The sequence below is a fragment of the Rutidosis leptorrhynchoides genome, chromosome 5 (assembly GCF_046630445.1).
Source record: "Rutidosis leptorrhynchoides isolate AG116_Rl617_1_P2 chromosome 5, CSIRO_AGI_Rlap_v1, whole genome shotgun sequence".
In the NCBI taxonomy this organism is placed as follows: domain Eukaryota; kingdom Viridiplantae; phylum Streptophyta; class Magnoliopsida; order Asterales; family Asteraceae; genus Rutidosis; species Rutidosis leptorrhynchoides.
Window position 1 is genome coordinate 417,765,792 of NC_092337.1, and position 15,357 is coordinate 417,781,148.

Below are 15,357 nucleotides of genomic sequence, written 5' to 3' on the forward strand. Positions count from 1 at the left end.
GCTTGTAATTCTTTCTTCTTCTTCTTCTTCTTCTTCTTCGAAGATCAAAGGTACATAATTATTTTTTTTATCCTGAAACCCTAATTTGTAGTTAACCGTGCAATAATTCTTTAATTCTACATCTGCTTACTCCTCTACCTCATAGAAATCGGTACTGTGCGGTTCCACTTTTTTCCCGTAATTTCTACGAGTACTTTTTAAATGCTTAGGGTTTATTTGTACTCGAATGATTGTTATTATTAAGTTTTAAGTTTCATAGCTATGAAGTTTTCCTTTTACTTTTATACCTACTTAATTAGTTCCCTTATTACTAAGTATGTTAATGTTAATGTTATAATATAGGTATTTGTAATCTTGATAGTAAAAATACGTATAATAACTCATTTTGGGGATTCATTCACTGGTATTATGCTTGCAAAAACATACACGTCCACAGTTAGTTTAAAATAGAATGATTATGTCGATCAACTTTGTATTCTATATACTCATCTTTGTTATTCAAGTAACTGATTTGTATTTTCACGTTGTGATCTGCAGGTTATCATTTGTATATTATAGAAAATGGACTTTGATCATAATAATGTTAGCGCAACGATCGATGAAGATAGATTGAGCTGCTTGCCTCATGAGCTCATTCATCCAATACTATCTCGCTTTGACACTAAATTTGTTGTTGAAACGTGTTTGTTGTTGTCTCCAAGATGGAAGCTTATCTGGACATCTATGCCTTGTCTCAACTTTTCAAGTAGCGGATTTAAGACTTTACGCAAGTTTGCAAAATTTGTGAAACATGTTCTGTCTCTCCGTGACCATCAAGTACAAGTTTCCTCCATAAATCTAAGTTTCAATGGACCAGCTACTCAAGTTTTTGTGAGAAAGATTGCGAGTTATGCGTTTTCTCACAATGACCAAGAACTGATTGTTGTTTGTGGTTACAAGACATACAATGATTTTACTCTTTGTCTATTTAGCTCTCAGACTCTTAAGCATCTCACCTTTAGAACCTACAATTTTGCGTCTTGCCTTACACCCAAAACGCCATGGGATTTTCCATCTTTAACGACTATGTACCTAGATGAGATTTCATTATGTGAATATGAACGTGAATCCATTGATCTTTTCTCCAAGTGTGTCAACTTACAAAACCTCACTTTAGAAAAAATTACGGCCGAGGCTAAGGTTTTTGACATTATTACCCCTCGACTTTCTAATCTCATACTTAGATATGTTGGTGATAGAGGCTCGAATGTAATCAATGTGATTGCACCCCAACTTGAGAATCTCACTGTAATTAATTGCTCAATGAAGTACTTGAATATTCCATCAGGATTTTCGTCATTCTGCTACGAAGGTTACAATCCTCCACGGTGGTATAAAGACTCTTTTCATTCTGTTAACAAAGTGAGTGTCAGTTTGAATATATATCGTCCAAAAAAGCCATATAAGCAGGAAGATGCTCGTTGTATTATTAAGATGCTTCAAGAGCTCCATAAATCCAGATTTCTTACGCTTAACTTAAACATCATTGAGGTACAGTGATGTGTAGTATTAACTATGGTGACATGTTAATAGTCTAATTATTCTTACATTATTATTTTGTACATGACACAAGGGATACATGCAAACTTAAAATTAATATTCAATACTTTATATGTGCAGTGTATATCCTCATTCCCGGAGTTACTATCTGCTCGTCCTTTGCCCTTTAGGAACTTGATTAGCTTGAATATGTTGAGAAAAGAGATACCGAATTATAGCAAACCGCTAGTAATACTCGAAATAATGACAATAATAGGACACCGAGATTTAACGTGGAAAACCTCAAAAGGGTAAAAACCACGGACAAGGAAAAAAACGTTTCACTAATAAGAATAATAGGAATTACACTTCTCTCTAATTACAAGGATAAGTACAAATCTTTTATATCTCTTGTAATTAGGAGACTAAACTCACAAACTCTCTATTTAACTCTTTTAGTATACAAGTAAACTTGTAATTTTGGGATGATTAAATGAGCATAAGTTGAGCTCTATTTATACTACTCAAATGAAGGTTGGTGAGATTGTGAATGCATGATCCAAAAGTCTAATTTGTATTCCTCAAATTGTAGGCACCAAACACATAGCAAATTGATTCAAACTTGGTTGGTGTAGTTGTCAAATAAAAGTCTTCACAAGTTAGCCACCTACCATCCACCACTTGTTCACTTGAATATTTCAACAATCTCCCACTTGAAGATTCAATTGAAGCTTAATCAATCTTCACACGATAATCCTTCCTTGCCAATGATGTTGCTTACGTTTCCGCTAGGCCGCATGAGGAACGACACCAAATAAACTTGTCACGGTTGATTGACTTTGTTAGAAAATCGGCCACATTGTCGTCAGTATGAATTTTCTGCATATCCACGGTTCCTTCTTCCACTTTCTCACGAACGAAGTGATACTGAACTCGTATATGCTTTGTCTTTGAATGAAATGCCGGATTCCTTGCAAGATGCAAGGCACTCTGGTTGTCACAAAATAGAGTGATATTCTTTTGTTTGTGTCCGAGTTCCTCCAACAACATCTTCAACCATACTGCCTCTTTAGTAGCTTGAGTAGCTGCTACATATTCTGCCTCTGTTGTTGACGTCGCCACAACTGACTGCAGTTTTGAAACCCAGCTTACTATTCCACCACAAAGTGTGAAAACATATGCAGTGGTAGATTTACTTTTATCGATATCACCTGCATAATCTGAATCAACATACCCTTTGACAATAAATTTCGGTTCCCCATAACATAATGCAACATCTAAGGTTCCCTTGATATATTTAAGGATCCTTTTTACCGCATTCCAATGCTCTTTACCAGGATTCGCCATGTACCGACTAACTACTCCCACTGCATGTGCAATGTCTGGTCTTGTACATATCATTGCGAACATTAAACTTCCCACTGCTGATGCATACGGTACGCGAGACATCTCTTTCCTCTCGTATTCACTGCTAGGACACATAACGGAGGATAACTTGAGATTAGTAGGAAGTGGGGTTGAGATTGGCTTACTATCTTGCATATTGAAGCGCTGCAAGACTTTCTTCAAATAATTCTTTTGAGAAAGCCAAATCTTCCTATTATCTCTGTCTCGGTGAATTTGCATCCCTAGAATCTTGTTTGTGGCACCCAAGTCTTTCATTTCAAACTCCCTAGCCAATTGAGCCTTCAGCTTATTAATACGATCTTTGTTGGGGCCTGCAACCAACATGTCGTCTACATATAACAGCAAAATGACAAAATCATTGTCCCCAAACCTCTTGAAATATGCACAAGGGTCTGCATAAAGTCTGTTATATTCAAGGCTCATTATGAAAGAATCAAATCTCTTGTACCAACATCTCGGCGCCTGTTTGAGACCATACAGAGATTTCTTTAACCTGCAAACCAAGTTCTTTTTTCCTTGTAGTTCAAAACCTTCTGGTTGAAGCATATAAATTTCTTCTTCAAGATTTCCATGAAGAAATGCAGTTTTCACATCTAGCTGCTCTAGATGCAAATCAAATGTAGCACACATCGCTAGAACTACTCGAATTGTTGTAAGTCGAACCACAGGAGAAAATATTTCATTAAAGTCCGTACCTTCTTTCTGAGCATATCCTTTAACCACCAGTCTTGCACGATACCGCTCCACTTGATCATCGCCATTTCGCTTGATCTTATACACCCATTTATTTCCAATAGGTTTTCTACCTTTCGGCAATGGCACAAGTTCCCATGTTTTATTTTTATGAAGAGCTTCAATTTCTTCCTGCATAGCCGTCATCCACTGAGATGCATCTGAATGATTCAGTGCCTCGCGAAGAGTTGTTGGCTCTCCTTCCTCTGTTAGAAGACAATATGCAACATTGCTTTCCATAATATAATCCGAGTGCCACCCTGGACGTTTCCGTTCCAGATTAGAAATACGAGTCGCTGGAGTTTCATCAACGACTACTTGATTTTCATCGTGCTCTGGTACTGCTTCAGAAGAATCTTTATGAAATTCATTTCCAACCTGTATAGGTATAGTTTCTTTTGAAGTGCTAACATCTTCAAGATCTTTGTCTTCTGTAAAGACAACATCTCTGCTGATGACTACTTTGTGGGCAGTGGGGTCCCACAAGCGATACCCCTTAACTCCATCAGCATACCCCAAGAACAAACCCTTTCTGGACTTCGAATCCAACTTTGTCGTTTCTTGAGAATTGTACATTGCGTACACAGGACTTCCAAATATATGAAGGTCAGAATAATTAACTGGTTTTCCAGTCCACATTTCCATCGGCGATTTCAACTCAATTGCAGTTGATGGTGACCGATTTATCACGTAACAGGCAGTACTTACTGCTTCTGCCCAGAATGATTTTCCCAAGCTTGCAGTTGCCAACATTGCCCTTGTTCTATCTAATAAGGTTCTGTTCATCCGCTCTGCCACTCCATTTTGTTGAGGAGTGTATGCCGTCGTGAACTACCTTTTGATACCTTCTTGTTTGCAGAACTTATTAAATTCATCACCAGTGTATTCTCCTCCATTATCAGTCCTTAAACACTTGATCTTTTTACCAGATTCAATTTCAACCCGCGCTTTGTAAATTTTGAAAACTTCAAACACATCCGCCTTTCTCTTGATTGGGTACACCCAACATCTCCTAGTGTAATCATCAATAAATGATACAAAATACTTTGCTCCTCCTAGAACTGGTGCTTGCCACACATCAGAGTGAACCAATTCTAGAATCAATTTACTTCTAAAATTTGATGTGTTAAACTTCAGGCGATGCTGCTTGCTGATTACACAATGCTCACAGAAAGGTAGTGATACCTTTGTAAGACCAGGAATAAGATTTCTTTCAACAAGAATCTTCATACCTTGTTCAGACATGTGTCCAAGCTTTTGATGCCATGTCATAGCAACTTTATCACTTGAACTATTCGAAGCAACAGATGCTTCCGATTCCTGTACCGTCTCGCCTTTCAGAATGTATAAATTAGCACCCACCTTTTCTCCTTTCATAAGTACAACCGCGCCTTTCTTGATTATCATGATCTTCTCATGTATCACCATCTTACAACCAAGATCATCCAATTGTCCTAAAGACAATAAGTTCTTCTTCAAACCCTCCACGTGTCGCACACCTTGAATAGTACGAACTGTACCATCATGCATTTTCAAAACGATATCTCTAATTCCAATGATCTTTAGTTCATGATCATTGCAACTATATACAGATCCTCCTGAGATACGTTCATATTGTTTGAACCATTCTCTTCTAGGGGTCATGTGAAAAGTAGCTCCCGAGTCAAATAACCAGACATCAACAAATGTCTTTCTGCCTTCATTTGCTACCACTGCCTCACTAACCAAAGCAGTCCCATCATCTGAAGTGCTTGCAATATTTCCTTGAGGATTTGAGTTATTTAAACTCCGACAATCCTTCTTCAGGTGACCTTTCTTGCCACAATTGTAGCATGTATAGGTCTTCTTCTTTTTAGACTTTGGTTTACCGTGATTGTGACTCCCACTTGGGCCACGTTCCGTTGATCTCCCTCCTGACACCAATAAGGCCTCCACTTGTCGTGAACCGGCCTGTTTGTCCTCCTTGTTATTGCGCCGATTTTCTTCTGCTAGAATAGCAGCCGCAACTTCATCATAGACTAGATACTCCGAGAGAACATTATTGGTTAAGTTAATAATGAGTTGATCATACGAATCAGGTAAACTCTGAAGTAAAAGTTCAGCACGTTCTTTTGGCTCTATATTGCAACTTAATGATGCGAGTTGAGAAAATAGAGTATTCAAAGAATTAATATGCTCATTAACTGAAGTAGATTCATTCATGCGTAGCGCATAAAGTTTCCTCTTAAGGAATATCTTGTTGTGGAGTGATTTGGTCTCGTACAATTTTACGAGGTGATCCCAAATCTCTTTCGCCGTCTTCTTTTCTTCTATGCTAGACAAAACGCCATCTGCTAGTGCCAGATGAAGATTTGCGATAGCCTGGCCGTCCATCTCTTCCCATTTTTCATCAGTGACTTCGGCGGAACGTCCACTGATGGCCGCCAAACACTTATCCTTTCTCAGGATAGCTTTCATCTTTAGTTTCCATAACGAGAAGTTACTCCCGTTGAACTTTTCAATTTCGAATTTTGTAGACATTGCTATAATTACAATCTTCTTTTCGACAATACTACTTTTCGAGAAATAGTACTTGAGAACTTTTATCGAGTGAAAATAACCTTACTTATTTTCTGATGTGAAAGTCCACCAGTGTGGAAACCACAGAGCATACGATAAGTAGATTAATACACACAAGATATTAGACCTTAGCTCTGATACCACTTGTTGAGAAAAGCGATACCGAATTATAGCAAACCGCTAGTAATACTCGAAATAATGACAATAATAGGACACCGAGATTTAACGTGAAAAACCCCAAAAGGGTAAAAACCACGGGCAAGGAAAAAAACGTTTCACTAATAAGAATAATAGGAATTACACTTCTCTCTAATTACAAGGATAAGTACAAATCTTTTATATCTCTTGTAATTAGGAGACTAAACTCACAAACTCTCTATTTAACTCTTTTAGTATACAGGTAAACTTGTAATTTTGGGATGATTAAATGAGCATAAGTTGAGCTCTATTTATACTACTCAAATGAAGGTTGGTGAGATTGTGAATGCATGATCCAAAAGTCTAATTTGTATTCCTCAAATTGTAGGCACCAAACACATAGCAAATTGATTCAAACTTGGTTGGTGTAGTTGCCAAATAAAAGTCTTCACAAGTTAGCCACCTACCATCCACCACTTGTTCACTTGAATATTTCAGCAGAATATAGACTCCGGCTCGAGGGATACATGCAAAGTAAAAATGTCTACTGAAGCCAGAAATTTCTTTCTTGAGAACTCCCCAAACGCCACATTCATCATGAAGTTACCGTGGTTTAGTTATTATGACAACTACTACATTCCAGATAGTTATAATGGAGGTAGTGATATTGTCATAAATTTTGTTGCAGGAACTACCTACGGAAGCAATGAAAGAGAAAGAGGTTCGGGAGAAGATAAAGGCAGACATTGAAGTTGTTATGAAGGAACTACAAGCTTCACTTGAGCAGGGCAATATACTTACTGAGAGAAACGAGGCTATCGATAAGAAAAAAGTAGTTATTCAAAACCTTATGGATGATATTCAAGTACAGAAGAAGAAAAAAGTGATGCAAGTTGAAACTGATGATAGGGGTGGTCAAATAGAGGAGATAGTGGCTAGGTTGGAAACACAATTGACGGTTAGTCTGGGTGAAATTGTGGATATGTTTGGTGAAGCAGTTAACGATCTCGAACTCTTGCATACAAAAAAGGAGCAGGTCGTTTGTTTCATGGATAGGTTGCCTAAACGATATAGGGTACAGATGGAATCAAGCTACACTCTCCTGCTTCAACAAGCTGTAGCACAAGATGGAGCACTGATTGCTCGTCAGGCCTCAAATAATGATTTCGTAAAAAGAATTATTGGTGCGTATAAAAATTACAAGGTCATAACATCTGAAAATGTTCCGAGCAGCGAACATCTGATGCCATCAGAAACATCATTGGTAAGTTTTTGATTCCATATTTGACTGTCTTTCCATAGTTGATAGATGAGCGGGATATGAGGGTTTGGTTGAATCAGTTCATCTAATAGTCGTAATTCAAAATCTGTTTTTTCGACATGTTTAATGTCTGCAAGTTCCTACACCCTCCACATAAAGTATCAATCAAATGCCATGAGGTAACTATTCTTCTACACAACGAATTGCTTGCTTATTCATAAGTTTAACTATCAAGCAATGTGCTGTTTAAGAACTTATCCCAGTAACATAAGTGTCTCATTTTTTCTCTTTAAAATAGCATTTTCCAATTTCCTAGTGTCTTAGAACTTGTTGCTGTTTGATTAAACTCTGCAAACTTAGCTGCTTTTGGCTTCATTAAATCTATTTGAATTATTGATATCATACTTTTTTAGTAATTTTCGTTGTTTTAACCCGATTCCACACAGATTATGCCAACTTGAAGATGGTGGCTGCTATAGATAGTGCCAACTTGAAGATGTTTGTCGTCTTTGAATCAATGCAACTTTTTCTTGAAATTGTTAGGTTATCATAGCCAGACCTTGACTTGCACTTGCAGCTGTTTGTGGGTTTTTACTTTTGGTGTCTTATGTCTTGTAACTTTTTCTTTGCCTTTATCTCAAACTGACTTATGATGACTATTGTTGTAACGTCCTTAACTTACAAAGTCCAATAAATAATATACAAAGGAACTTAAAGACAAATTGGCGTTATCTTATTTAAAATCAAACCAACGTCAAAAATCAAAGTTAATGAACAACAACAACAATAAACTCAATACCACGAGTGGTGTATGAGGGAGGTGAGACATAGACAATCCTTCCCCTATCCGAAAATAAAAACAAGTCATTTCTCCACCCAGAGTGAAAATACTCACAAAAGTAGAGAGTCATCCCTTTCTCTATTCGACAGATAAGGAGATTGTTTCCGAGTGGACCTCTTGCCAAAAAGTAGGAAATTTTTTTTTCTTTCTAAAATAGTAAAATAAAAAATGAACATAAAATTTTAAAAAAATAATAATAATAAAATTGAGACGCCATGAGAATAGTAAAAAAAAAAGCCATGAAAATGGTAGAATCAAATTTCCATGGTTTTCAAAGTTAGTCGGAAATTCAATTTAGGCTCTACTAAACCAAAATAAAGTACTAAATTTTGAAATAAAATTCTCTAAGGCTAAGGTGATAAGTTCACCCCACTCTACACTATTTCCTCGTTCTCAACCCCGCCCCCCCCCCCCCCCCCCCCCCCCCCCCCCCCCCCCCCCCCCCCCCCCGGTAATCCGTCATATAAGAAGGGGAAAAAATAGAACACGACTGAGCCAAATCCCAGTGCGCGGATATAACAAAGACATGAGTATAATATGACATACAAAAACTCATATCAAAATGAATTTAATTTCAAAATAACTTATTTTCAAAATAAAGTACAAACGTGTATAGATCCACAATACCAAATCCAAATGTGATCATACAAATTTCATAAAATAATGTAGTAAAAGTCAAACAAATGGTAACAAAGTATCAAAATAAACGCATCACAACTCCAATCGTGTGTGAACCCAGTTTAGACCCAATAACACCTTCTGCAATCAACCCAACTCGCATATTATCAACAAACATTTACTAAGTAGGTACTGGTGCTACTAAATCAATGTGTAATATGTTTCGCGTAAGGCTCGAAGTTGAGTTTTTTGAAAGAACATAGTACTACTAAAAAGTTTTTAAGAGGCCAGGTATAGCAGTTTGACGGAGTTTTTTTAACGTTCCTTAGACGACAGAATTGTCTTTGTAATATTTGCAAACTACGATCATTGACTTTGCTGAAAAAGAAGTTCAAGGACTGAATCTGAAATTTAATATAAACCACAGAGATTGTCTTTGTAACTTTGGTTAAACTAAAGCACAATCCAAATTCCAAAGTCCTAACCAGGGCCGGACTTTGGGCGGGGCTGAAGGTGCAACCGCACCTGGGCAACATAAGCCAAAAGGCATCATAATATTAGTCAAGTTTCATATATACTATATACTAGGTTCATTAAGCCCAACTTTTTAGCCCATATATAAATAATAAATTGTTGTACAGAAACTAAAAAAGTCCACTATTCCATATCATTATATCAAATCAGGACACGAAGCTAAAAATTAAATACGAAGTATAATTGATTCGTTGTATTAGTATCACCAGGGCATCCAAACGTCCTGTGTCCTCATTCTCATCAATTCGCCGATTCCCAAATCAAGATAATCAATTTCTTTTTATCTCTTCTATACAATACCATAAATAATCTCCAAGACTCCATCATGATTTTATATATCTGATTCAGTTTTCCCCCAATTTGCTTCTTTAGTTCTTTGCATAAGCTTTATTGAGTTTTGGTTCTTTAATATTTTTGCAACAATCAATCGACAATCATTCAATTCGGTTTCAATTTTTTCTTCTGGTTCGGTGGTTTTACAAGTCACAGAGGCTGCAGACTGCTAAATAAAAATCGGCGTGAGGATGAGCCGTCTTTCTTGACTAGGTTCCAAACCGCTAAATATTTGTGTTGTGCTAGTATTATATTTTGAAGGGAGGGGGGGGGGGGGGGGGGGCAGGGGGCATATTTTTGAGATGTTCGCACTGGGCATTCAAATTCTCAGGACCGGCCCTGATCCCAACCCACGCATTGTGTCGATCAACCCGAATAAGTGAACAACTGATTTGTTCCATAACAAACTAAATCAAATGTTGTTACCATTTTTATTTGTTAGTCGGGTGACCTAACACTAACCGATTTTTAGTTTCTTTTTCGTTAATATCTGATGTGTTAACCTAGATCGTAAGATTGCAGTTAACTAATCATAAGAACCTAATAGCTCTGTAATGGAGAAAGAACTACGCAACTCAAATGAACAATTTTATTGAATGTCGAAATTTACAATTGCAGAGAGAATTGGAAATGATAAACTGAAAAACTAATTACATATACATTTCAATTTCACTTCTATAGCACGCAGGCTAACTGAATTGTAACAAAAATGCAGTAACAGAATTAACAAACTTCGAGTTGGCCGTTTTGACTTTTGTTGACTTCTAGAGGTGGAAGACGACACATGCAAGGCACGTGATATTTGTTTTAAACGTTCACATGAGTGGCATGTGATCAATTTAAATCCAACGTATCAATACTCCCTTCTTCAATCAATTCTTGCCCTCAAGAATTGGCAAGAACAGCTTCAAATTCTGGAAATCGAATGCACAAATCTTCCAATAATTCCCGCGTAGCATCTTCAATAGATCCATTTTTCCATTGAATCAAACCATAAACTGCAACATGATTATCTTTTTTCACCATTTTGCGTTCCAGCAACTTAATTGGGTGAGCAGAAAGTGTTCCATCACCATCAATAGGTGGAATAGGACCCATTACAGCAGGTGGTGCCCCTTTATGCTCTTTGAGCTGTGAAATGTGAAATACTGGATGTATTTGAGCAGACTCAGGTAACTGTAATTTGTAAGCTACATCTCCTATTCTAGAGATGATCTGATAAGGGCCATAATATTTAGGAGATAGCTTGCTATACTTGTGTGCTCTAAGGGTAACTTGCCTGTGTGGTTGCAGCTTCACATAGACCCATGCTCCAATATCAAATATTCTATCTGTCCTTCTCTTATCAGCTAGGTTCTTCATTCTAGTTTGAGCCCTTTTAAGATGGAACTTCAGAAGGTTAATGGCACCCTCTCTAGCAGTCAATGATCTGTCAACTGCCTCCACTTTACTGTCTTTAGCTGTGTAAATGATAGGAATAGGTGGTGGTTGACCATAAACTGCTTCAAATGGTGTTGTTTGAATAGATGTGTGAAAATTAGTATTATACCAATACTCATCCAGGGTTAACCACTTCATCCACTCCTTTGGCATGTCATTAGTCATACATCTCAGATAGCATTCTAAACACCTATTGACCACTTCAGTTTGGCCATCTATTTGAGGGTGGTAAGTTGTTGAGAGATGTAATGCCACTTTCATACATTTGAACAATTCCTTCCAAAATGTGCTCAAGAATATTTTGTCTCTGTCACTGACTATTGTTTTTGGCAGACCATGAAGTTTATACACATTATCAAAGAAAACTTGAGCTACCACAGCAGCTGTGAATGGGTGAGGTAATGGCATGAAATGTGCATACTTAGTTAACCTGTCCACCACCACAAAAATAGCTGTTTTTCCTTGTGAAGAGGGAAGACCTTCAATGAAATCCATGGATATATCTGTCCAAATGGTGGTTGGAATAGGTAAAGGTTGTTGCAGACCAGGGTATTTACTTAAATCATGTTCACACCTTTGACACACACTGCATTCCCTTATGTATTGCTTGACATATTTCCTTAATTTTTTCCAATAAAAACATGCAGAAACCTTTTGGACTGTAGAAGTTACACCAGAATGACCACCAACTGCAGTGTCATGAAAGTATTTGATTATATCAACTCTTAGTTCCTCATCTGCTCCCACTACCAACTTATTTTTTCTGTACAGTAGAGCATCTTTCCATGTATAATGCTTGGTGGCTTCAGGATAGGTAGCCTGCTTGGTGAGTAGATCTTGTAATGTAACATCATTAGTGACACTTGCTTGTACCATGTCCAGTAGGTCACTTGAAATGTGTGATACTTGTATATGAAATAACTGTGCAGCTCCACTCATTCTTGACAATGCATCTACAACCTTGTTATCACACCCCTTTTTGTAAATAATCTCATAATCATAACCAATCAACTTAGGTAACCATTTGACTTGAGTTGGTGTAGACAACCTTTGATCCAACAAATGCCTTAGACTAATGTGATCAGTCTTAATAATGAAGTGTTGATCCAATAAGTACCCCCTCCACTTTTCAATAGCCTGCACTATAGCTAGAAATTCCCTATTATAAGTAGATAGAGCTTGATGCCTCTGTGATAACGCTTTGCACAGGTAAGCTATAGGATGACCATCCTGTTGTAAAACTGCACCAATGCCCAACCCTGAGGCATCTGTCTCAATGACAAATGTTTTATTGAAATCTGGTAAAGCCAACACTGGAGCTTGTTGCATGTGCAACTTTAAGTCTTGAAATGCTTGTGTTGCCACCTCAGACCAAAGAAATGAATCTTTCTTAAGTAACCGAGTTAGAGGTATGCTAATCAAAGCATAATCTTTGATGAAACGCCTATAATAACCAGTTAAACCAAGGAAACCCCTCAATTGTTTCAAGTTTCTTAGTATAGGCCAGGCTGTCATCACTTCAATCTTTGTAGGGTCTGTTGAGGCACCCTATGACCCAAATACTCCACCTTTGATGTAGCAAATACACATTTGAATTTCTTTGCATACAGTGTATTTTGCCTCATGACTTCCAATACTAAACTCAAGTGTTCTATGTGCTCTTCCAAGGAAGCACTATACACCAATATGTCATCAAAAAATACTAATGTAAACTGCCTCAAAAAGGGTTTAAAAATATCATTCATCAGTGCTTGGAATGTTGAAGGAGCATTAGTTAACCCAAATGGCATCACTAAAAACTCATAGTGACGCTCATGTGTTCTAAAGGTTGTCTTAGGAATATCATTATCATTCTTCCTAATTTGATGGTATCCAGACCTTAGATCCAACTTTGTGTACACCTTAGATCCACTAAGTTCATCAATAAGCTCCTCTATAACAGGAATTGAAAACTTGTCCTTAATAGTCTTGTTATTTAACTCTCTATAGTCAACACACATCCTCCAAGATCTATCCTTTTTCTTAACCATCACTATTGGTGATGCAAATGGACTTTGACTATGTCTAATTACCCCCATAGATAACAATTCCGTGACCATAGTTTCAATAGCATCTTTCTGTGATAGAGGATGCCTATAAGGCCTGATATTCACAGGTTGACTACCTTCCACTAAAGGAATTCTGTGGTCACATGATCTATGAGGTGGTAGTGATTTTGGTTCTTCAAATATATCACTGTATGCATCAAGTAATTTAGATATACCTGAAGGTTCTTGTGGGTTATCACTAGTCATGTGCCATAGTGTGAAATGTCCCGTTCATATTGATTATAAACGTTTCATATTAATTGATTTCTTTGCGAGGTTTTTGACCTCTATATGAGACGTTTTTCAAAGACTGCATTCGATTTTTAAAACAAACCATAACCTTTAAAATATTACGACGATTATCAAATAATGATAATCTAAAATATAGCGTTTTCACACGACCATTACATAATGGTTTACAATCATATTACACAACAATATATGTCTTCGAATGCAGTTTTTAAACAATATTATACAAGCATGCTGACTCCAACTCTTGTCCATAAATTAGCATGTAACAGCGGAAGCTCTTAATAATCACCTGAGAATAAACATGCTTTAAACGCCAACAAAAATGTTGGTGAGTTATAGGTTTAACCTATATATCAAATTGTAATAATAGATCACAAGATTTCATCTTTCCATAACATGCAATCTGCATAAAAATCATTCATATGGTTGAACACCTGGTAACCGACATTAACAAAATGCATCTAGAATATCCCCATATATAAATATCGAAGTACTAAAGCAGTTCAAATTCTCTGACTGGGGCGTGTCAAAGCCCATAGATCTATCTTTAGGATTCGCGTCAATTGGTGGCAATTATAATAAACACCAATTCTTAGGCTACCAAGTTCAACAAGGGCGATATCCAGTATAACGATTCAACGTAGAATGTAGTTTCAATACTTGTGTCTATTTTTTAAATCATTTTCAAAACTGCATGTATTCTCATCCCAAAAATATTAGATAGTAAAAATGGGACTATAACTCACTTTCACAGATTTTTCCTTCGTCGGAAAAATAAGACTTGGCCACGGGTCGATTCACGAACCTATAACGAATATATACATATATATCAAAGTATGATCGAAATATATTCACAACATTTTTTATTACGTTTTAACGATTTAAGTTTGTTAAGTTAGCAGTCCAACGTTAGTAATCTACAACTAGTTAGATGTACAGAAATAAATCAATATAAATTATCTCGAATCAATCCACGACCCAGTGTATACAAGTCTCGGGCTAGATCACAACTCAAAGTATATATATTATTTTGGAATCAACCTCAACCCTGTATAGTTAACTCAAGCATTGCTGCATATAGAGTGTCTATGGTTGTTCCCAAATAATATATATAGATGGGTCGATATGATATGTCAAAACATTGTATACGTGCCTATGGTATCCCAAGATTACATAATATATGTTAGAATACATGTATAATACAATATAAGTTAGTTAAGTTATGATTTGTATAGATTTGTTACAAATTTCACGTAGCTACAACAAGCAAAATTATCCAATCTTGTTTTACCCATAACTTCTTCGTTTTAAATCCGTTTTGAGTGATTCAAGTTGCTATGGTTTCATAATGAACTGAAATTTATGAAACTAAATAGAAAAAGTATAAGTTTATAGTCAGAAATACAGGTTACAAGTCAATATTGTAAGAGGTAGTCATTTCAGTCGAAAGAACGACGTCTTGATGACCATTTTGAAAAATATACTTCCACTTTGAGTTTAACCATGATTTTTGGATATAGTTTCATGTTCATAAGAAAAATCATTTTCCCAGAAGAACAATTTTTAAATCAAAGTTTATCATAGTTTTTAATTAACAACCCAAAACAGCCCCCGGTTTTACTACGACGGCGTATGTC

General features: G+C 36.7%; 1 protein-coding gene across 1 annotated transcript; it reads left to right on the forward strand.

Moving 5' to 3' along the window:
* Positions 1-549: 549 nt before the first annotated feature.
* On the forward strand, positions 550-8,201 carry LOC139848064 (putative F-box/FBD/LRR-repeat protein At4g03220). The gene is made up of 5 exons (XM_071837795.1): positions 550-1,530; positions 1,660-1,724; positions 6,855-6,955; positions 7,041-7,618; positions 8,062-8,201. Exons 1-5 carry the CDS (start codon positions 562-564, stop codon positions 8,074-8,076), a joined length of 1,728 nt encoding a protein of 575 aa, XP_071693896.1. The 5' UTR covers positions 550-561; the 3' UTR covers positions 8,077-8,201.
* Positions 8,202-15,357: the final 7,156 nt, after the last annotated feature.